Source organism: Falco cherrug, chromosome 13 (genome assembly GCF_023634085.1).
Source record: "Falco cherrug isolate bFalChe1 chromosome 13, bFalChe1.pri, whole genome shotgun sequence".
NCBI lineage: Eukaryota > Metazoa > Chordata > Aves > Falconiformes > Falconidae > Falco > Falco cherrug.
In genome coordinates this window covers 6,440,158-6,464,450 of record NC_073709.1, presented here as the reverse complement: position 1 = coordinate 6,464,450, position 24,293 = coordinate 6,440,158, and the positions used below count along the sequence as shown (strand labels likewise).

The window sequence follows — 24,293 nt, the reverse complement described above, 5'->3', positions numbered from 1 at the left end:
CATAGTGTGAGATTTATGACTGACCCTGTCAATAATAGCTCAGTGAACAGCTCTGCAGTGTCAACTGTTAACTGGTTCTCAGTGTGTCAAGCCAGAACCATAGTATGTAGCAACTCTTAAATACATTTTCACAGTTGTACTAACTCTTGAGCATGGCAGTTTAGTAGTCATTATTGTAAAGAGTCCTAGAAGTATCCATGCTGGAATTTTATTTTAAAGCCTGTGAGATGAATGAGTTGTTTAGCTACTACCATAAATGTTTCAAAAATATTTTCAGAAAGATTGTGGTGTGGATGAACCAATTGATTTGTCATTAAAAAGTCAGGCTTAGTAGTAAGCTCCAGGAAGTAGAATAGGTGAAGTTGGAAATAGTGAACTGAAGTCAAAGAATCATTTGCTAACATTCAACTTCTCGTAGACAAGGCTGCAGAGGCGTGTGGAAAATATTTGCTTTGTTTCTTCCACAAAGGAGGGTGAATAGCTCATTAAGTTCACTCTACAGGTGCATGTAAGAGAAGACCATTACCACAAATTAGTAAAGACTGTGGGGAATTGAGCTACTTGTGTGTGATTACTGGTGTCTTCTTTATATAGAGGTCATTAAAATTATTGAAAAGATGTTTCCTTAAATTTTTGTATCCGTCAAATCTCATTTGAGTAAATGGCTTTGCCAGGCAAGCTAATGTTTGTAACGATGAAGCCAGCAAATGTAATACAATGCAATTTACTTCACACAGGGAGTTGGCTGGTTTGCACTCTTGTTTTTCTCCAGCTCGCAGTTCTGCAAGATACTTTCTTAGCAACCTGTATTGTGGCAGGACTGACTGTTCCTTCTTAGGTTGTTTCTTTGCTGTCTTTTTTAGTTAGATACTTGGTTCCTCCTTTCTTCCCACATTTTATGTTCCATGGTATTTGCTCATGGAACTAACTAACATTGCTCGTCAGGACTAACTACCTGATGTGTTGGTCTTCCTAAAAATACCAAAGTAGCAGACAGAGAAACGAATGACCTACAGCTTGTTCTGTAGAGGGTTTAAACCTCACTGAGAAAGCCTGTTAATTGCTTCATTCTGTACCAGTTCAGTTTTGTGGATGATTAACTGCTCCCTCAGCGGATATGAATTAGTTGAAATAATGCTGATGGTTTCCAAAATGTTGGTTTAATTGTACTGCGTGAAACTTCAAAAACTTGTCAGAAGTAAAAACTGTTGAGAGATGCACTGCCTTTTAGAAATGAATTACCTATGAAAAGAACAAATAAAAAAAAGAAACCAAAAACCTCTGAAGCTTGAGAACAGAGCAAATGCAATAAATTGTCTTAAAAGCAGGTGGAAGCAAAAAAAAAAAAAGTATGATGGAAGTTACGAATTTTTAATGTAACTTTATATATGTCATTTTTGTCATTTTATATATGCTATTTCATGTAATTTTATTTAAATAGTATGTTTATATTTGAGTTCATGATGAAAATCAAGTTTTCATCTCTAACATGAAATTATCCATGATCTAAATTCTGAGGATGAAGGTTGTATATAATGCAATTATACAGATGTATGAAATGGCATTAGAAGTTTGAATTAATACAGAGTGAAAATTACTATGAACAATGAAAGTTATTAAAAAAAATTATAAAAATATTTCCTACTTCTATTTTATGAAGAAACATATTCGCTTTTCTGTTTCAAACTGCTCATGAAAAAGAGCATGTATCATGTTAAAAATCAAATTATACAACAGTATCTTGTCATCCTTGCAATTCCTTGTCAAAATGTTATTTAATTCCTGTTTCTAGAACAAGCATCTTCTAGTTACACTTTCTATCTTTGGGATGTTAGCATTTTTTTCTTCTTGAGACTGCCAGTTGGATCAGAAGCTTATTCCAAATGTGGTCTTCCATGCAATGTGAAGAATTGGCTGGTTTGTCATGCAGAGTAGGGTAGTATTGTTACTGTGTAGTGTTAGTTGCATTGTAAAAAATAAGTCTGAAAATACTTTTTTCAGAATGAACTCGTAAAATTGTTTGGCTAATTCCAGAAAAGTTTAAGATAAATGTTGGTGATACAGTTTTACTACAGCCTAGTATTTTTCTCTCCCAGCAAGGAGAGTTTAGATTTTCTTCGTACAGAATTTCGCAAAATCCTGGTGAGAATTTAGTCCTCAGCTAGAATTTATTGCATTAGTTGCAAAGATTAAACATTCTTTGAAGAATAAACATGGAGATGTAAATTGACCTGACAGCTTTGAGTGACTGATGGTGTTAGCTATTCACAAGATTTGTGTGCTCACATGATTAAAATTATGTGGGTAGTAGTAACAGCTGCTAATGTTTCATCTCTGCTAGATCCCTTGCCTGGCATGTAGTTGTCTTTCTGTAACAGGTTTAACAGGCTCAGCATTCCTTTTTGAAATGCAGATTGAACTTCTGAGTTTGCCTGTGTAAGTAGTTTGGTTGGTCCTCTCTTCCTCACAGCGGTGCTAACTAGCTGTTGCAGGGTTTTCTTCTCTGCATACATTTTCTTCCTGCATAGTTTTGCAAAGATGGTAAAAGGCAGAATGGTAAATATGGGAATGCAAATATGATAGTAAAAAACCTGTGCTTAATCACTGGTTATAAAGCATGATTTTATTTTATAGGATATATAAGCCCTAAGAAGCAAACCATCAACACAAGTGAAATAAAGTGATTTGACTTAGGAGAGATTTGCAAGGAAGAGAAAGAATGGAATTACTTTCTTGTAGACTTTAAAAGAAGAAGGAACGAGAAACCCCACAGGACTGAGCAGTTTTTCCTATGGAAGAAACTACAGAAAATACAAAAATGAGACATCTGGGATTTATGATACTGTTTACAGAAAGTTTATATTTTCCAAGTGACTAGAAGAAAAGATGCAACTCCTGTCTGTAGGTCATAGAAACGTTCCTTAGATAACAGTTCTGAAAATGAAATTTAAGTAGTTGAAAGAGTTGAAGCTGAATTAAAAACAACAAAGCTTTTTTTTAAAGTGGGGTTGCACATGCAAATGTACCAGCAATATTTCATTTTTTACCATTCTCATTAAACGTCATTAATGAAATTTTTATTTATTTATGTTTTTGCATTATAGATCAGAATATGGCTACACATCCCTGCTGTCATGCAGCACATTATACCCTTTAGGACTTACGTTATCAGGTAAATTTTTAATTTAAGAAATTTTATTGTGGGACTTTTTGACATCACCTATTTATAATTTCAGCTGATACACTTTTAATTGTTTGAGTTGTTGCTCTGACTATATCATTTCAACAAGGAGAGTGAAGGTAATGTTTCAAGTTAGTTTGGGCAGCTCCTTACATCTGTCTGATTTCTGTATCAATCAGATCAATCTTGTTAATAGCTTTTTTAGTGTGATGTCCAGCCCCATTCCGACATGTCGTGTCAGGTTCAGTTGTAATACGGTTTCACTTACTGCAGTGTCTTCATAAAACTTTACATAAAATGTGCAGTGAGGCGATGCAGGTAGAAGAGCAGTATGTAGTCATTGAGATTTCATATACAGAATTTCACTGAGTTTTAACACTGCTTTACATTTTGATGTTCTATGTTTCCAGCTGGCAGGAGCTGAAGTGTTATCAAAAGTCTACTCACACTTTTATGTATCTAAATATATCCAGTCCCAAAGATTTTCTTTATGTCAAGCTGCCTATCATGAAAAACACTTTAGATTTAAAGCACTTATAAAGATATTTAATTATACAAGCAATTTATTTTTATTGGGTTTCTCAGGTCAATAGAACAAATCCCATGAGTTGCTGATGAAATTATCTTGCGTATATGTATCTGCCCAGAGGTGTAGGGGTGCGACACAGCTAATTCTTCTTCCAGTGGCCCAACATTAAGCTTTACCGGTGCAGACAACCTAAAAGGCCACTGCTCTTGCATGAGCCCACAGCTCCTTCAAGGCTCTGGATTTCCTATAACTGTAATAATGAAAATGTGTTTACACTGGTCATAGCTTACTTCCCTGATAGCAGTAAAACGTGCCTTTACAGATTATATTGCTTAACTATACCAGTAGAAAATTATACTGTTCACAAAAACAATTACATTGATAAGAAAAAGTGCACAGAATGATGAGACTCAGAACTATGTTTCATATTTAAAAACGTTCTGGGTTTAATTGTAAAGAATATTGACTATAAATTTAAGTACTGGTTTGGCTATCAATCCATCTTGCAATAGCATGGTCTCTACCAAAGTGATACCAGCCAAGGAGAGTATTTTGATCTTTTATTAAAACATACCACTCTTGAGTTACAGTCTAGCCATGTCCACTCCTTTAATGCTAATGTGTTATGTTTGAAACCTTATAAAGGTAATTACTAATCATGAAGCAGTCTAGGAAGGACAGGCAGAGGATCTTCAAGTTCTTGTCTCCGTACATATTCCATTAATGGCTGTTCATGTACCTGGGAATTTGGTTTATGAGTCTTACCTATCTTCTTACTATGTATGGAAATTAAAAAGAGCACTGAAGGATCAACAGTTAGAGATAGGCTGATAAGAAGGAGCTTGTGAGACACAATAACATAGCCTGCAGTCTTTGCTGTTAGTCTCCAATTGCTTGTCATCCTCTAATTCTTCAAGCATTTTCTATTTTATAACTGTAGCTGCAATTAGGGTCACTGGAATGAATAGAAGTTTTTTTTTCCTGCTTTCTCCTCATCTCTTCACTGATAGAATATTTGCATCTGATTTGAAATGTGATTTGTCAGCAGTTTCTTGCCATAAATAATACCCTTGATGTCTGTTCTTAGCATTTACAATACGTTCATGTCAATCAGAATGATAATATTGATACAGGATACATCTCTGGAAAACACTAGCAGTTTAGAGAAGAAAGGGGACGTTCCTCCAGTTTCTGTTTTTCACAGCTGAATCCTGATGGGAGATCTGGAATTTCTCAACATTACAAAATCCAAAGCGAGTGGGACTTGAAACTTGGAGGCCATATAACAAAAATAACCTCTAGTGTTCTGCCTTTCTGTGGGACGGAAATTAACACAGATGCCTTTGGTAAAAGACTTTCTTGATGTATGCAGCTCACCCCATGTGGTTGTCAAGCTTAGGGATCTTGTCTTAGCAGCTCTAGGCCTCCATCTGCTTTTTACTGTAGTAAAAAAAAAAAAAAAGCAAACATAATTCTGGGCACAGCAGCACAGCACCTTTGAAACAAATCCTGCAATAGCTTCTCCTGCTATGCAAACTAAGAAGGTTTAGGGAGGGTTTTAGTCTATGTAGAATGAGCTCTTGGGGCTCTAATTGGCTGTTAGTCCAAATTGCCACTCATGTAGATTCCTTGCAAGAACTGCATTTTTGAGTGCTGATCAGCATAAGCAGAAAGAGAGATCACCTGACTGGCATCTTAGCAGCATCTTTTATCAAATGAGGTTAACCTTTATATTCCTGTTCTGTGGTTATTTGTACTGGGAGTGGATGAAACGGACAGCAAAGTGTGCATTTGTGTAGAGGAGACCACTGCTGGAATTTGCAGAGATCATGGACGCAATGCTGTCATTATTGCTACTACTAAAAAAAGGCTACTAAATGCTATGTTCTGCCTGGGGAATGGAGCACCAGCATTCTTATCTTGCCCATGAAGGGCCTATGTTTTTATGCAGTTTAGGAAAGAAATAAAGGACTTACAGTAAGGAAGCAAAGTGGTTTTGACCTCAGAAGGAAGCTTTTATTGATCCTAATACCTTGGAATTCTACATTTCAAATTGCAAAATTCTCATGAAAAAAAGAAGAGACTTCTTGACAAAGTGACGTAACTGCAATTATAAATGAGGGCAAGTTGTTGATGATGTGTCTTATAAAAGACATGAGTTCCATCTGTCTCCTACCTCAAGATCAGAGATGAGAGATGCTCTGCGTGGTTCCAGCTATTGAATGCCTGAAGAGAGCAGTAGCTATAAACAGCGGTGTTTTGAGGACAGTGTTTTTTTCAGTGGCAAGGTTGTTGATGGAAAGTGTCATGGATAGCTCTATCCTTTAGAAAGAAGATGACTAGCCATGAAGTCCAGTTTTATGAGAAGTAAGAGATAAAGTTGTATGTCTGATATTGTACGTGCCTCTATAAACCACCAGAATGTGCTGCATAGTATGAAGAAAAAGACCTGAAATTCTGCTTTCTTTGACATCCCAGTCGGTGTTACCTACTTAATGTTCCTCTGGCAAAACCTGAGTGCTGTGTGTAGCATTAGTACTGACCAATACCATGTTTAATTCTAACCCTTTCTCCTCTCCTCACTTTTTCCTCTCTCTCACTTCAAGACAGATCTTGAGAGATTTTTTTTTTTACGAAGGATTCATGTCTCTGCCCCAGTTAGGGAGAAACAGAACATTCTGTGCTCAAGCACGTTGAGAGGAAATCGCAAGTGACAGTTGTTCCTGTGGTAGCCACTTAGTCTCGGCACAGGGCACAGGCATAGCACTGCTGTGTGCAGAGGAAGTGAAAGCTCCGAACAGAAGTGTTGATCCACAGTGCTTCCTGTGGAATACAGTAAGAGAGAATGCAGCCGAAAGAATTCAAATTACTTTTCCGCTTAAAAATATTTTTCTGAAGAATTTAAGTGTTACGGGAGTGCCCAAGATGACCTTTTGCTACTAAATGTCCTGAAAAACTCTTCTAATAAGCCTTGAAGATTTCAATTGCAAAAAATATTTTAACTGCTCCAAAAATCTGAAGATCTATGCTGTAGGTGCAAAGAATAGACAAGTCAGGAGACAATAGCCAGGCACTTAAGTGAATGCTTCATATCACTGAGGAGCGCTGACTCATTCTGCTAGATATCCCTTTTGCAGCTGTGGTCCAAAGGAGTCATATTAAGGGAAAAAAAGATCTATTTCACAGCTGAGTAGCTGAAGTCCTGAAGCATAAGATGTGGTTGCAAGTGTTACATTAACATGGAACCGCATGTTTAAAACTGAACTCTATCTCCAAATATAGAAAATTTAAATAGATTCAGTAGACTAAAGCTGATATTTTAAAAATTAATGTATATGTGTATGTGTTGCTTAAATGTAGATAATATATATTCACTGATTATTTTAAGTATGCCAGTCTGGCAGGACAGGTCCTATACATATATAGACCATCCCTTATGTATATGTATATGTATAAGAAGAGGTATGTTTCTTTCCAAAAGTCTCATTTAGGCAAAATTTTCAGATTTACTAGTTTACAGAGATTGTGAAGTATTTTTCATGTATTCCTTTAAGACTTAATGCTAATCAGAATCAAAAAGATAAAAATTTAGGAATTAAAAAAAAGTGAAGGACAGAATGAAAGCCATTATATGAATCAATCACATATTCACATTTATATGCTATATACAGTTCTGATCGTTCCATGTCACAGAGATAATAAGAGAACTACCTAGGTGATAGGAAGGGTGACGAAGAAGGTAGGAGATAAAAAATTACATTGATAGGAGGAGAGACGTAGTCTAGGAGTTTTTTTGACAAGGGAAATGGCTGTTACGTGAGTAATACGAAGACAGTAAATAGGGAATGATAATTCACAGGTTTTAAAAAACAAGAAATGGAGAGCATGCATACAAATGTCAGGAAAGGAGGTTGTTTTTCATGCGAACAGAATTGTGAAGCTAAGTGGCCTAGGTTAATAAGAAAGCCACAAGGATAAATAGAAAGAGATAAATGAATTCACAGTAGTAGATAGGTGCATCCATTTTGTTATATATGGGATAAATCTTTCATCTGCTTTTAGAGTGGCCATATTTGGCTAAACAGACCTTTTGCCTTGCTTCAGTATCACTGTTCTTATGTAAGGCAATGCAGCAAATTTGCAGTCAGTGTCAGGAAAGATGTGTGTGCATTGCCAGTGCTAGCTAAAGGTTTCTTTTGTTAATAATAACATTCTACCAGTAAAAGCATAACATGGACCCAGTTTACTGATACAGATGGGTTTAAGCCACTGTGTCTTTCCACAGTGAAAATGAGGCTTGGCCTATTCTGCATGTTTCTGTAGTTTTAGTCCTGGTAGTAAAGATATGATCATATTTGATTTGTGACCGGTGTAGTAGGGCCAATAAATTTTCTGGTGTAGATGCAGGTATACTTGTAAAGACAAGCATGCTATCTTCTATGTTTATACTGTACCTGGTTAGAATAACCCAGTTGTGTTAAAAAAAACAACCTAGGATGTGGATTAACAAGTAAAAAGTGCTCTTTCCTGTGCAACTTTAGGGCCTTGGCAAAACAGATTGTTATGTAGTACCTGTTGAGGTACTTCTGTAGCTGTGAAAATGTACCTACACGGTTGGGATTTTTTTTAAACGCTGTCCCTTAATGATATTATAATATGGAAAACATGACACAAGTCTGATTCAGGCTTGGACTAAATACAGTAAACGTGCTGAAAGAACCGTAACGATGTTGTTGTAGTATGAATTTTATGAATGAAAGTAGGTTTATACTGATACTATTGCATTAAAATAAAAATTGTTTTGTTGTATAAACTAGATTAGTATAGTTGCTTCACGAAACTTTCTAGTGTGAGGAAGACCTCAGGTGAAAGTCCTGATAAAGAGATGTAGTGAAGCCACAAAAGCACCCTTGGTGCTGTATATGTAGATGTGTCCATTCCCGCCTGTCTGTTGCACACAAGCACTCTTTGTCTGTCCCAAGTAAAATGAAAAAAAATCATGTAGTTTATTTATGCATGTTTGAGATCTTTAGAAGTCCTTCACAAAACAATTGAGTATGACTTGATGTCCATTATGAACATTGAAACACTTCGGGAACCAGGGCTGATTGTACTTTGCATATCAAAACGGGGATATAAAAACTGGTCCAAGGTTGCTGATAGTCATATTGAGATTATTAGGTTTTGCAGCATGGACCAATGCATTTTTTCATCAGTGTAACTCCCCTCACCTGTCCATAGGTTAAAGATTGGTCACTGGGTCTCGTTTGCTGCTGGACTTTTCAAATGAGTATTCCCTTCTTGTTGCTACTTTTGTTTAGAAGTCATAGCACAGAGGCATTACTTTCTTGCTGTGATCTGATTTCCAGTGGTCCACATGAGAAGACAAATTTCACAATTAATAACAGTGAAAGATCTGATTGCCTTGGCCCTGAATGGTCCTTCTTTTGTTCTGCTGTTACTTGTCTGTGATTTCTAGCATAGATCTACAGTCCCTGAGATTATTTGCACTGAAGTCACTTTCCTGTGTTTGACAATGTTAAGTATCATTTAAGTGTGTTTATTTTAAGGCCTCTACGCAAGAGCAGTGAAAAACGGCCTTAATCTAAATAAGAGTCAGGTCCTGTATTTTTGCTTTTTAAAAAGTGTACTGATGTTTATATTATGTAAATGCAAAGGAATGGCACATAAATCTAGTTCAGGGTATTATCTCTTGTGTTTTTTAAGAGAGTCATGCATATATTTGGCCAGTCTCCAATGGTAGATCCAGGCTTCGGCTGTCAAACAAATGGATTTTTAACACATTCTGTGTAGTTAAATCTAGTTTGGATGTAGTTGAAACGTCAAAATGCTGAAGTACAGCAGAAAAAATTAATTATGCTAACCTTATATGCACGTACCTTTCACTGTGCAATCTTTAACTGCTTCAAAATAAGCTCAGGAAAACTTGTTTCTAAACATTTTTCTTTTATGCATTCAGTTTAGAAGAAATTCTTAACTGTGTCAGTGCTTTATATGTGAAGGCATTTCAGTACAGATTTTCTTGGTATGTGTTGATCTTGTAGTCGCTTAGGTAAGACTAAGGTTGTGTTAGCTTCTGTAAGTTAGTTTTTATAAATGATTATTTCTTCTGCCTCCCATTTGTAAAGAGTATCTGTATTGCGGCTTGTTGTGCATTTTTAGATGATGCCCCCCTCCTTGTCTAAGATGTCTGCAGTAGGAAGAATTGAGCTGTTTCAAATTCTTTGGCATTTTTGGTTTCTGTGTAAGATTCCTAGAATCCCTGGTGATGCTTCTCGTGCATCTTTAAAGGTTGTAATTACTGTCAACAGAAGAAACAAGTTGGGCTTGCGTTCCTGTACTCACCTGTTGCGAAAGCAATACTGTGGCACAGGGAGTACTGATGTACAAGCACAGATGGCATGTGGTTATGGCAGAAAAAATGTTCGTGTACCACATTTATTCTAATTGTATCAGAAAATGATTGCACGATTAATTTTTTTTCTGTTCTGTCACTGAGGCCACAAACAGGGAAATATTAATCTTCAGAGTATTATCACTGTCAGAGCTGCTTGTGGTCCACTGACACTGTTTCCAGAAATTCAGCTTTAAAATATATTAATATGTTAAGCGGATCGTGATGCTTCAGTTTTAAATAAAGTAAATAAACATGATACAGCTATGTGGAGAGGGCACCTTCCCATGAACCAGATAGGAGGTTTAGGCTTCCAACCTACATTTCTGAAGAACTCCGTGTGTTTCCTGTCTTTTTGTGGAATGAAAGAAATCTGAAGAGGTTTAAAATAAGAAATTTATTTACTTTTTAAAATAGTATGCATAATTCTGTTTTTCCTCAATGTTTTTTTATAGTTACTGGCTTTTGATAGTGATATTTTAAGGCTTAATACTCTTACAGCTATCAGAAATATGTATTTGCTGTAATGAGGAAGGTGTTCCAGGAATGTTCTAGTTTGAATCATAACCTTTTTTTTTTCTTTTTCTTTTTCTTCCATTTGTAATTTATTCTAGGTATTTATGTAAACTGTCAGACCAGGAGTTGCGACAAAGTGCAGCCCGGAACATGGCAGATTTAATGTGGAGCACAGTAAAAGAACCATTGGATACAGCCTTGTGTTTTGATAAAGAAAGTCTTGATCTTGCGTTTAAATACTTCATGTCTCCAACTCTAACAATGAGATTGGCTGGGCTGAGTCAAATAACAGTAAGAATTTTTTAAAAATACAAAAAATATTTAGAAAAAATGTTTCTTTTTGTGTTGTATGAGTTATGGACTTGTTTGGGGGCTTTTTTAATGTGTGAAAACAGCAGAATCCTCTTATATGCAGTCTTAGGAAAATAAGTCGTAATTGTGAATGTTAGGTTCACCAAGAGATAAGTCCAAGTTATGGTTATGTTCTGCAGCCTATGGACCTGTAGCACGTTTCCTGAACAGTTTACCAGGCTAAACAAAACTCTCAAAACTGTGATTTGTGACAGCTATGTAGAAGTCCCTTGACATGGCTATATCTGTTGTTTACAAAGGCTTTAGATCTGTTTTCATTTTTACCTTTACAGTATCTTGACTACTGTAATTAGTTGCATCTTTGTGTTGTACACACCTCTTTTTCCTGTTGGTTTAGTATAGTCTGTTTCTCAAGAGAGCAGTTTTCTGCATTAATTAGCAGAAGACTGAATTGAAGAGGTAAATATATAGAGCATCAAATAGAAATAGATGAAAACAAAAAACACCACCCTTCTCTTTCCCATGGAAATGCTCCAGATTGCTCTGGTCAAGATACACTGTATATCTTTCATCTGTCGTTGCTTCCTATGTGTGTATTATAGCCATAGAGTTCAGTTGTACTGAAGGTCAAAAGCAAACTTTCTTTATTCATCTGAGCCTTTTCAATTTCGTGTTTCTTCTGACACTCCAGTATTTAAAATTTATAGCTCATGCTGTCATGTTTGCCTTAATGCACAAAGTGATAAATAGGAAGAAACTGTACTAGAATGAACAAACATGTTGTCCTTAAGTTTTGTAGTACTTTCTGAACATGTTTGGCCTTCTCTGCTCCACTGACTGTCAGTAAATTCAAGACAAGTTTACTTAAACTTGAATTTGCTTCTCACTATATTTATATATAAAGTACTTACAATTGTTTTAATAAATGGCAATTGGAAGTAACCTGTAAGTATTTCCAGACAGATTATTGGATTTTTTTAACCAAAGTATTTAATTTACATAGCTCTATAACCTACTAAGTTAAAAAAAACCAACACAAACCAAAACTGTGAACTACATCCACTCAGTGTTAATTAAATGCTATTCTAAGGGTGACTGCATTTATTGGACTTGAATTCATTACCCATTCAGTTTTGCATTTATATGAATGAAAATGTAATGCAGTTCATCCAGTAAAGATGCTAAAGCATAAAGATACAAAAAAAGTTAACTTCTGGAGGAAATAGTGACATTACTGTAAGCATAATTTATATAGACAAGTAATCCTTATGATTTCATATGAATGCTGGGTATAATATGCTCAGTGCCTGAATTCTAGTTTTCTGTCATAATTAATTAGTGTAAAGTGAATGTTTAGGGGTTTTTTTGTGTGGTAAGAAAACTTCAGAGAGTTGATGAAGGTAGGTGAAAATAGAACATATAACATTGTTTGATTTTTCATTGCTGTGTGCTTTATTATTTATTCGGTTACAGTTATCTCATAATATCTGGCAGATAAATTGTAAAATACAACCATTAACTGGGCATAAAAGTAACTTACTACTTTTTAAATTCTGCACAGTTCTGGAAAATGTCGTTTTCAGTACCATTGATTTTGAAGTAAATTTCCAATGATTGCGTAGCTCCAGTTATGTTACGTTTTTATTCCTGTAGGTACTTCCCTCTGGTTTAGTACAATTGTCCTTGTTCAACTACTAATGTATGTCTTTTTGTTTATCCTTACCAAAAGAAAGTCTGTAAATAAGAATGCATCAGTTTGTTTATTTTTTCAGGCATGCAGTTCATTTAAGGGAGGGTGAAATTGTGTTATTTCAAATAGTTGTATGTTTTGATCTGTTACGATTGATAAAAATGACTGCAAAAAGTGACATTTTTAGTAACAGACATGTATTACCAGAAGCAAAAATTTACAGTATTTTTAGACTAAAGCAAATTGGTTTCAACGTGTAAAAAAAAATGTAATGTTGTTTGTTAATAAGTTAGTAAGTCTTTTTGTATGATTAGTCTCTAAAACTGCTCTGTAACACTGAGTGAATTTGTTGTTTCTCATTCAAATCACAGGAAGCTTTATTTTTGTTGTTACCTTGTTTGCCTTTGATTTACTCTCCCAGTCATCTGTTGCGGTGGTTGAGCTCCAAAATATCCTTTTCCCTCACAAATAGGACTCTTGGTTTTCGTGTTCTTCCACTTGCAGATGAACTTAAGCATGTGAAAATGAATCCTCATAACTGATCTGGCCATCCTGCCTTTTACAGTTTTTCAACTCTTTTTTATTTGGTTCTGTGAATTAGTGAGAATGCAAATGCAACATAGTTAGGTTTTTCCAGAACAAATTCAGTGCAAAACTTGAACAGTCTTTCAAATTTATTCTTCTTGCGTTGGTTTCCTATGTAGAAAGTTTAATTACCTTTGGTGCCTGGGTCTCAAGAAAAGACTTGCTAGGAAGATGCCTTCTTGTTTTCAGCTTTCTTCACTGAAGGCTTTATATATTCGTTGTTAGTTAGTACTTTGTAACTAACACTTCTGTGTTACATTAATTGAGTGTCTGGGCACAGGTGTCTTTAGTTTCTTACAATGTTTTATATATAGTAAAAAATTGTAGAAGTATTTCATTCCCTCTGGCATTTCATGGTAACAGAACGTGAAGTGCAAAAAATGTTAGGAGGCTAGTGAGAAGGTGGTGCAGCACTATCCCATGTGCATTTTGTTTTGCGCTGTTGTGTCAGAATTCTAAGAATTTAGTTGAAATTACTGTAAAAATTGTTTGAAAATTCCAAGATGAAAACACCATTTGTCAAAATGTTGTTTGATAAGGATTTTGTGTGGGAAATCTGGATCAACATGTGAGCATGGATTTAAAAATTGATGGTAGTTACAGTTCAATACTCTTTCACTCTTTGATCCCTTTCAAAACATTTTTGGTTGGGGCACTAATCTTCAGAAAAGCCAGTGAACTTTCACTTCTTTATTTGACCCAATTCTAATTGGTCATAATAATTTCTTCATGAAGTTCTGTTCACATGTTTTTCCACTCCTAAATATGTTTCATTTGAAAGTATCTATTAATAACTTTTCTGTTAATAATTGTGTAATCAGTCTGTCATGTCTCACTAATTTTAATGCATATTATCAATTTTGTTTCTTCAAAAACGTATTTCCCCATGAAAATTGTTGATTAGACATAAATAAATCTTTGTGTAAAGACTTCAGGAGATTGGCTGTCACCTGAAAGAAAAGAGTAAATATTTTGACAAAGTTCTACAACAAGTTTAATTTGAATTTCAAAAGTTCACGTTACCATGTTTTTAATTTTGTCGAAAACAAAATGACAAATAAGTTTTATTTTTATTAGAATGTTTTTGTTTATTAATACTTTAAAAAATTTTTTTAAAATATTATGGACATGTGAAGAGTTGGATATAGAGCCATCTTTGTATCTGGAGTGTCGATGTTGAGGAAAAAGGTGGAAAAGAGATTTAAACCTTTTAACAGGCTCCCCCCACCTCTCCACCCCCCCCAGGATGACTTGAATTTATCAGTTCAGATGCCTTTGAAAGCTTTGTATCATATAGAAATACGTAATTTTCATTGTCCGATTTTGTAGCCTTTCAACACTTGATAATTTGACAAAAGAAATCTTCACTGTTGTAGTAAATGTTACAATAATGGAGAAACATCCTAAAAGTTTCCAGAGTACGTGTTTCATTTCTCATGAAAACTGATGTGCAAAGTGGCTGCTACACACCTTGTTTTGATTTCTGGAGTGGGTGGAGTTTTGTAACATCACCTAATTGCTTTAGTGAAAGAAAGGTTGAATAAAAAAGAAAATGGGTCCTCCTTGCCTACAAGAATGCCTGTTCAGATTTTTGTCATAGGGTTTTATTTCAAAACATTGAAATTACTAGAAAAATTTGTTTACTGTCATGAATACTATTTTTTAAATATAAGAAAACTACCTCACCAGATATTCAGATAAAATTTTAATTTTTTTTCCTTCCTTTTTCTAACTATAGAACCAACTTCATACCTTCAATGATGTGTGTAATAATGAGTCATTAGTTTCAGACACAGAAACGTAAGTAGGAACATTATTATGAATACTTTAAGTGTGCTATATGATTGCATTTCTTCTGTATTGTTGTTATGGATTGCACGCAGTAAGGAACAGTGATAATGCAAGGCATTTATTAGAAATATTCTAATCAGGGGTTTAACAAATGGTTTCAAATCGTAACTTTAAAAATATTTCTAAATGTTTCTGGATTTTTTTACTGTCTTAAAAAGTAGAGTCAAGGTAACCTTTAGAAAAATGTAGATAGTAAAATAGTAAATACCTGTAACTGGCCATTATCTCCACTGTGATACATACATACATACAAGCCAGCTAGATGACATCCTAGTGGTATTTTTGTGGTTTTCTCGTTTCTCCTGATTATTTAGTTAATGAAGACTTGTCTTGCCATCGCTGGCTCCCAGCCTTGTTAGTAGTTTTGTGCTGAGTCTGTGAGGCTATTTGTTTTTTCTCTTCAAAGTCATTATTTGTATAATTCAGGCGTGTTTTAACAGTTCTAAAGGGGACCCTCATAAATCTTTGAGGAGATTCATGTGTGGGATTGGATTCCAGTGAGGAAATGTATTGATTTTTGTAGTAACTCTAAACTTAATATTAGGACTGTCTAGAATTTAGACAAAAGTATGTCTTCAGGTAGTTGAAATAACTGTTCTTTTGAAATGATAGGCAAAGTGTGTGAAATCTAGGATTTTACTTGTGATATACTCCTTATGTTTATCTTGGGGTGTGATACTCTCTTTCCCTTTATCTTGGGTGTTGCATCTATGTGCCTGTCTGTCTCGTTACAGACACACACTCTCCAGTATCTTTTGCTCATTAATGAGAAGACTGTTACAGCAGCAGTTGGCTTGCTTTTTTGTCTGGGTGGTTTTATTTTGACACTTGCTTATTGAAACCTGGCAGCAGTCAAGACCACAATACTGTAGATTTCTTGTTAATAACACCTTGAATATTTGAAGTTAAATTTATGGTAATAGGCTGATATTTAAAATAAAGAATCAGAATCTGGGGCAGTTTTGCTTCCATAAAGATCTGAAAATACCTTGAGAATACAAAACAAGTAACCACTTGTGATCAACTTTTTCTTGTCTTTTGTTCACTAAATCAGTAAGTGAACATGAATCAATGCTATCCATTAACTTTAAAGGAAATTTTGATACATAATCTCAGAAAAAATTTAAAGAATTCCCATCAAGTATAATGCAGATATCTTACTATGACCTGATGAAACCTGAATGTAATGTCATCAAGTCCATGTACATTTCCACAAATTTGCATTCTTGTAATAAATGTTAATCACACATGTATTATTTTATTATAATATTAACATAATATATCCTTGTATGTAATTGTTACTTCTAGTTTTTGTGCCCTGGGAGAGGTGTTGGGTTTTTTCCAGAGCCTCTAGTTCTATAGCAGTAGAAGTAAATACTACAGGAGCATAACACGTTGAGTATGTGAGGTGGCTTGGTTGATGGGTATTTTCAATATTGTGCTGCGAGTTTATGGTGTATTGTTACACTGGGACTGCCAAACCTTAATTTTATCCATTTCTTCTTCCTTCATGTTGAAAATCTGAAACTGACGTGTTTCTTGGTTAGTGTATCTTCTGAAACACATTGTGAATGAAATAGTTTTTTACTAGTAGTAACTAACATCAACAAGAAGTTATTCTGCCAGTTAAATCTAATAAGCTGTTTGATTTTCTGTGTCAAATATAAGAAAGGAAAGTTATCAACTGGGGGGAAAAAAGAGAAGGGTGCCTACATTTCCCTGCAGAAGAGCAGATGTACTATGCAAGAACATCAGAGTTATTTTAAAGCTGAAGGAAATTGTCAAATTCTCATTTGGGATATTACTTTCTTGGCAAGGGCATCTGTAAACAGCCTGTCATTTGAAAGGAATGCAGCATGAACAGAAGACCTTCTTTTCCACTTTTGTAGTATGTGATTTTTTTTTTTATTCTATTCTGAATTCCAATCAGTCTGGTGTTTTACCTGAAAAGTTGGGTACAAAGCAGTAACAAGTATTGCTGCTCATCTTCAAATATCTTTTGGAATCACTGGTTTCTTCCATCCAAATAATCAGAAAAGGCTGGTGCAGAAGGATGGGGAAAATGTCTTACTTCTACAGTTTGTTCAGTACAAAGCTTCCCTCTCATTACAGACTGTGTTCCTGAGAAATTTTTGGATGAGAAGGCGCTTACGGAGTTGGCAGTGATTGAATGAGCAGCAAAAGGAAAGCTTTTCATTCCTATTTTCTTTCTTTAGTGGAAAAAGGAAGTCTAAGATTTATTTGTACCTTTGTAGCCTCTGCAGAATTATCAAAGGAGGATGTTTTGCTTTATGTCTGGTCATCCCCATTATGTGTTTTGACTTTTCCAGATGCATTTGGAACTGTCAACCTTTGGGATTTCTCCTTCTGTATCTTGATAAGGTGGGTTTGCGGGAGGTATCTGTTTTTTTTAAAAAGAGCTGTCAGTTAGTCCTAGCTCTTTCCCTTTTGTTGGGAAGTACCATCAGGATTTTTTAGCAACTATTTTGCAACAGTAGCTTCCCACCTTTATCTGCATGGTTGCAAATTTTTTCATGGTAAGACAAGCTAAAGCATCTTCTGACTAGCAAAACACTGGATTTCACAATTTACACTTGAAAACAGCAGAAAGCTGAGACACAGGAGTCTGTTTTCTAGCTCCAGGTATTTGTATGTCTTTTTAGATTTAGTGTATTTGACTGTCTTCTCTAGGGTTGAGGGTTTGTGGTGACTGAGTATGTGTATTGTCCAGATACTTGCAATGTCTCAGTGACTCCAACTTCATAGTAACCCTCAGAGAAATATTTTTAATTTAGTTATCCCTGGCTCTTAAGATAGAATCAAATTCTTTGCAATCTGAGGTAATGAAGAGTATGAAATCTGTTGAAGCTAAAAACAATGAGGCTGAGCAGAAGAGTTTTCAAGTCATTGCATAGTGATTCGTAAAACTATTTTGCTGATGCCAGTTAGTGAAAAATGATCGTGCCTTTCAGGGAGGGGAAGATTTTTTTCCTTTGTGCTATTTGGACCACAGGAGGAAAACGTGTTGGTTTTTCTTTATTAAGGACACTGGTAGCTTGTGGAAATAACATGTGTAAAGAGATATTTTGTTTTGCTCTTCTCTTGGCAGGCAGCCAGGAATTTGGGTTTCAGCTTGATGTTGAGGCAACCTCCCATCTAATTTAAAAAACTTGACTACTCTCACTTAAAAAGCTTCTTATGGAGTAACTTCAGATGTCCAAAATTCCTTTCACCTGTGAATAGAAAGATCTGGGCTATTTCTTTTCCTTTCTTTTCCCTCTTTTTCCTTATTTATTGCGCTATTAAACTGCTAGTTTTGTATTGCTTTTTCCCTTCGCCACTGTTCTCTTAGCTCCTATTAACTCTTGCTTTCTCAATTTTTGAAATTGAGAAATCCAGCTCGCTAGCTGGATTTATGGCAGCATCATTTAAACTTTTCTTCCCCTCTCTCCATTCCACATTCCAGGGATTTTTTCGCATTTTCTCTGAAAAAAAAAAACAACCAACCAGTAGTAAAGCTTTTTACTCCACTCATCAATGTTTCTTTCTGGTGGTATATGCCTTTCTAGTGGCATACATAGTAGTTTACTAAATATTCGAGATGATGTCGGAGTGGTGGTTTTGGAGCCTGCAGAGCATCAAATAGGAAAATGTGTGCTCGTAAACAAAACCATGTGCTTGAATGTGTGTTGAGAAGGTGCCTGCTATATCCTCTTTACATTTCTGGTCCTAAATAGTTGAGATCAGTGTATTGCATCTGTTGTTGTGTTGTAGAACTATTTCCGTGATTTTGTCAAGAAATGTTAGTGCTCATCCTTTGCAAGTTGCTCATTATATTGCTGCATTTTATCTTGTAAGCTTTTACATATTTTTCAGTGACGTTGCTGACTTGCTGGTGTATTTCATCCAGTACCGAGCTGGTGTGTTTTTGTAGATGCGTGGTGAATTGTGTTGGGAATTGACTGGCTGGATAAATAAGGCTTTCTCTGGGGGGGTATTTTGTTGTGGGATTTGTTCCTGGATCTGGGTCATCGTGTGGCTACCAAGTATTGCACCACAGCCTTAGATTAAAATGTTTCTAGGACTTTACCCGGTCCTCTTATAGACAGGCATTCTTTGACCTACCTGGAAAACACATAAACTGTAGTTTTCCTCTGTATAGTTTTATTTACAATAATGAACAAAGTGCAAGCTTAGTACTTGCCTTTCCTAAGTGCAGTTCATAAACATCAAGTTATATCACAAATGGCATAGCTTCCACTCTCTTCCCTGCAGTCTCATGGAATGCCTGTGGAAAGTAATGTCAAAAGTGCTTGAATTTCATTTCCTGAAAGTGTTTGGTTTTTTTTTTTTGAGAGATACAGATTGTCAGTGCATTTAAATGAAAAGTCTAGGGAGAAGGTGATGGAATCTAGAGATCATCAAGCCCAATATATTTTGCAGATTTCCAGTGTGAGAAAGATTTAGAGGCTATTAAACTAGACTAGCTGCTCCCTTTACTTTTTCATTCTTTTCTTGTCCTCCCTCACCCAACACAGACTTGTAGAGAATATCAAGTTCTTTAAATGACTTTTGCTATCCCAGTTACTGAATCTGTGGAAAAACAGCTAATACATGTTATTAGCAAGATGAGTGTTCTTACTGTGAAGGCCTGTATGACTTAGATACCTAATTTGTAAAACCATTTTTGTACTGCTGCTTCCATGTTAGAGTAAGCATACCTATACTTAGATCATAATGCATGTTTTTCACTCTCACTGTTTGCTTCAGGATGAAGAGGAAAATTTTTCTACAACCTTTTGAAGAACTTCTTTTACAAGAAAATTTGAGCATACCTTTACTGAAAATTGAGTTTTTGATGAGTTGCCTGAATTGTAGTTTTATTGTCTAGTAATAGTTATACAATAATTTGCAAATTGCTTTATGAAAAGATACTTTTGAATTACGAAAAATACAGATGATTTGAAATTGAAATCTATATGGAAGAAATTTTAACCTAGCTAGAAACTGAAAGGTAGCCACATTGAAAAATATTGAAAATTATACTTTAAATCCTCTAGTAAAATGTCCAGGTTGCCGTGGTGATTTGGGACAACTTGGAACTCAATGAATTTTTATGAATTTGAGTGTATCTGAAATTTCTCAAGGTTATAGGGCTTCTGATAATTATTAAATTAAAATGGGGTAAATGACAGTACACAGACTTAAATCATAGGTTGATTTATCCATAGGCTGGCAAGGTTTTTTTATTTATATGAAGTTCTGGAATTGCTTGTGAGTTAAGATGTTAGCTCTGTTTGGAAATGAGAAAACTTACCAAGGAGCTGGAAAACCACTGGATGAAAAAAAACTTTCCTGAAACTGAAGTGTTGAGGAAATAAGTCAGGCATCCTTCATTTACACTGAAATTAGTTTTCTTTGGTGAATCCTTGAATCTACTATCCCAAATGTATTTCTTAGTATATGAGAGAACAAAATACTTGGTGCTGGTAATAACTTTGTCATTTTAAAAGGCAGTGTATTTAGTGATTGGTGTGCCCTCAGCAAAACATTCTGGGAGGAACAGTTCTCGCTGGGAAACACAAAGGCTGCATTCTACCTTTCACAAGGATCCTCTTGTTTTTTGTCATCCTCAACAAATCCATATCAAATGAATGTTTACCTTCAGAAATCTGAGATGTCATTTTATCACGGTTGAGCTCACCAGTATGATAAAGAGTTTTTTACTGCTGAGAGTACATCTATTAAAAAAAGGCATTCCATGAAAAGAATAATCCATTATTTCTCAGAAGAAAAATGTTGCCAATTAGAGATAGAGAACTGCCATACTTATTTAATAAAATGTGAAGGAACTCACTAAGAGAGTTTTTGTTCTTTCCTGTGGAGTAGCTAAAATGCAACCAATGACTGGATACAATGTCTAATGGACTTTGTGGCACTAGCAGAAGTGTTTGGTTTAGAGAGACACACTGAAGAGTAAGTCCTTTCATGCTAACATTGCCTGGCAGTGTTTATCTGGGATTCATTCTGAAAGCAACAGGTTTAAAAATTCAGACCCAAGAAGAAATTAAGTGGTCGTGGAACAAAATTGCCTCCATTGACTTATGGTTCATGTGTTAAGGCTTTTGCACCTTATGGAGGACTATATGCAGTGATTTTTTTTACAGTTTGTATCTAGAAATGCATCCATTTAGGTCTCCTGCATCTAGTGGATGTATGTTCACTCGTGTGACCAGGTCTGCCTACCTTTTATAGGTGCAAAATGCAAACTATGAGGCTTCCTGCTTATACTTTGGTCACGTAGCAGGAGCACTTCGGCCCGCAGCAAGGGGAAGCAGTGTAAAGCCGTAAGAAGGAGGTGGGGGCAAACAGGTTGTAGGTTCATGGCACTTTTTTGCAGGCTGCATTTGGTTTTCACAGTGTGGGTTGGGCACTTACGATTTAAGATCAATGTGTAGTATTGGGTCTGCCAGCTGTCTGACAAAATGGAAAGTACCAGAGCTGTATGGGCAATGCCACTGTGGTCACTTGTGCTTGTCAGCATGGAGGCAGGTGGATAAGAGCGTTTTTTAGAGCTGTGTGTGTTGCTAAAAGGAGACTGTTAGCATATATTCAAATGAATAATAAGGTCCCTTAGCTGTAAAATCTGCAAAATCACAGCTCGCATGTCAAAAGGTCTTGTTTTGGATTTTGTTTGACAGAAATGCAAGCCCTCAGTGGGTCTGTAATGTGCATGCTCCAAGTTTGGGTTGGGGTGGGCATCTTTGGCGGGTTGGGGGTGGTGGTTGGATTTTGGTTTTGTTTTGAAATGAGGCTGTAGGAAGTTAAGTAGATCTTGATTTCATGGAAGAGATCTGGCTTACCTTTTTCATCCCTCTGAGCAGATACTGAAAAGTCAATTTGACAGGGTATAAGAACTAATTTATCAATAGGCTGTAAGTGATACTATTGGTAAATTGTACCTCACAAGCTAGTTACTACTTAAATGTTGGGGACGTTATCTTTTTTGAGCAATATAAGAACATTTGATTCCCCATGTCCTGGAATTAGAATGGGAGAAGTCAGTATAGGAATGGTGTTGAGTAACAGGAATTTTGCTCCTTGAGTTCATCCATAGGGATCAGGCAATTCAAAACAATTGATGAACTGGCAATGTGCCCTGGAAAAGCGAATCCTGTTTGGAAGACCTACAAAGGCAGTCTCTTTGTACTTAAAGAATCTTCTTTTCTTACAGCGGATGATAAAGGTTGGCAATCCTGGAATTTTAATAGTGACCATAAACATGACACATACAGTACTGGTAAAAATAATTCTTCCTGTAGTCCTCTAAGACGTCCCCTCCCTCCCATCCACTCCTGTTTGTGAAACAGAGGGCTTTTATTCCAGGGCCATTTAAAACTACAGGCTGTTCTTTAAATACTGTGATGTCCTCTAATTGCTTCTGGTGCCAAAATCTGGATAAACAAACATTTACTTGAAAGGAAGGAATAAAAAGGAGCTTATGCACTAGTTTCCAGACAGAGCAGTCCTTTCTGGAAGTTCAACTTTTGTTTTGGAAAATTCAGTTTCCTTGTGCTCTCCTGTTTGAATGTTTGCTTATGGATTGGCAGTGGGTAGAGTTCCCCATTCTTATGGGTGAAAGAAAATGAGAATTTTGAAGTATCTGTATGCTACATATGTGTGAGTTTGACTGTGTAAAACATAGGGTTTTTAAAGCTATGTGAGTTGCTATTTATGCAAGAGAATCTAAAAATGTTTATGTTACTTTCTTTAAAAAATAGTTCTGGAATTTCACGATGAATTCAGGTTAAATAGCACTGTTTATCAAAATCTTACCTGTGAGGTCTTCAAAAGTGGTCTGCAGGTGGTCTGTTGAGCTCTATTAACTAATAAAATAGGTAGAGTTGTTGGCTACAGGTTTGCTAATGAACCAGAGGGGTGAGTGGGAAATGTTGGTATTTGGCATTAGCCTTCCAGCTACAGAAAAAATGCGGAAATCTTTTGCTTCCTACCTGAATGAACAAATGTTGAGTATGCTTTGCGTTCAAAAAAGTTTTCGTGTGCTTACTACGATTACAGATCTTATTTTGAAAAAACATGCTGTGCTAGGGAAGAGCACAGCATATACATTATAGACCGATAATTTTACATATGTCCACTCTTTTTTTCATCTCTAGATCAATTGCAAAAGAGCTTGCAGACTGGCTTATCAGCAACAATGTAGTTGAGCACATTTTTGGACCAAATTTACATATTGAGGTTTGTATGAAATTACTATTTTTAGTATAAACATGGGGGTGTAACTTCTAGTAAATCTTTCCTCAATATGTTCTCATTTTGCAGATCATCAAACAGTGCCAAGTGATTCTGAATTTTCTTGCAGCTGAAGGGAGACTTAGTACTCAACATATAGACTGTATTTGGGCTGCAGCACAGGTATATATAACAATTTTATAATTGCAGGAGTGATTAAAAACCCACAAAATAGAAAATGGCAAGTTGATTTTGTTTTACATTCTTAAAGTTAAGTTTTTTACTTTGTCTATCTGTCTGAGTGTTTTGCTGACCAAAATTTCAAGCTAGGTAATTGCCACAGTTACTGGTTTTTATTAGATGCAAAAATTCACCTATGCTACTTTCATACAAGGAAAACCTGAAGTTGTATAGCAAGGACATAGTGTTTTCACTAAGAATGGTGATGAAGATTGTAGGGTAGATGTAATACTTTTACTGTCGTGCTAAATTGCCTTGCTGCGATGTATTGTAGCTTCCATTTCTGGTACTCCTGGTGGGAACAATCAGGTGAAAATTGTGACAATGAAGTTCACAGCTGTGCCATGGTGCTGGTGTTACAGTCTATAGAAGGCACTGAGATTTTATTTTTTGCTTGGTAAACGTGGAAACTCTGATAGGTTTTTTTCCTTTGGAAAGCTATATTTGTTTGCTAATTTTAATGGATTGCTAGGCTTTTTATTTTAGGTTGTGAAATTTATTATTTAGGGGATTTGAATACAGTAGACATCTTGATTTCCTGTTGTGGAAACTGTTTTTCCATGGTTTCAGTCTGCTTTTGTTAATCAAACAAACAAACAAACAAACAAAAACCAAGCACCAGAAAACCCCCTCAAGGTTTCAGTGTCAATTTTTCTAAAAAATACCCTCAAAATGAAGGTCAGAAATAAAATTGATCTTTTTGACAGGAACATACTTTTAT

The 24,293-nt window shown here is 35.7% G+C and overlaps 1 protein-coding gene across 9 annotated transcripts in view; it reads left to right on the top strand.

Moving 5' to 3' along the window:
* Window positions 1–24,293, top strand: part of USP34 (ubiquitin specific peptidase 34) — a 137,090-nt gene that overhangs the window by 31,512 nt on the left and 81,285 nt on the right. For all 9 annotated transcript variants that reach the window (XM_055725696.1, XM_055725692.1, XM_055725691.1 and 6 more), the window contains 5 exons: window positions 3,105–3,172; window positions 10,740–10,932; window positions 14,967–15,028; window positions 23,257–23,338; window positions 23,423–23,515. In XM_055725696.1, the coding sequence (XP_055581671.1) occupies window positions 3,105–3,172; window positions 10,740–10,932; window positions 14,967–15,028; window positions 23,257–23,338; window positions 23,423–23,515 (498 nt within the window). The remainder of the gene's footprint in view (window positions 1–3,104; window positions 3,173–10,739; window positions 10,933–14,966; window positions 15,029–23,256; window positions 23,339–23,422; window positions 23,516–24,293) is intronic.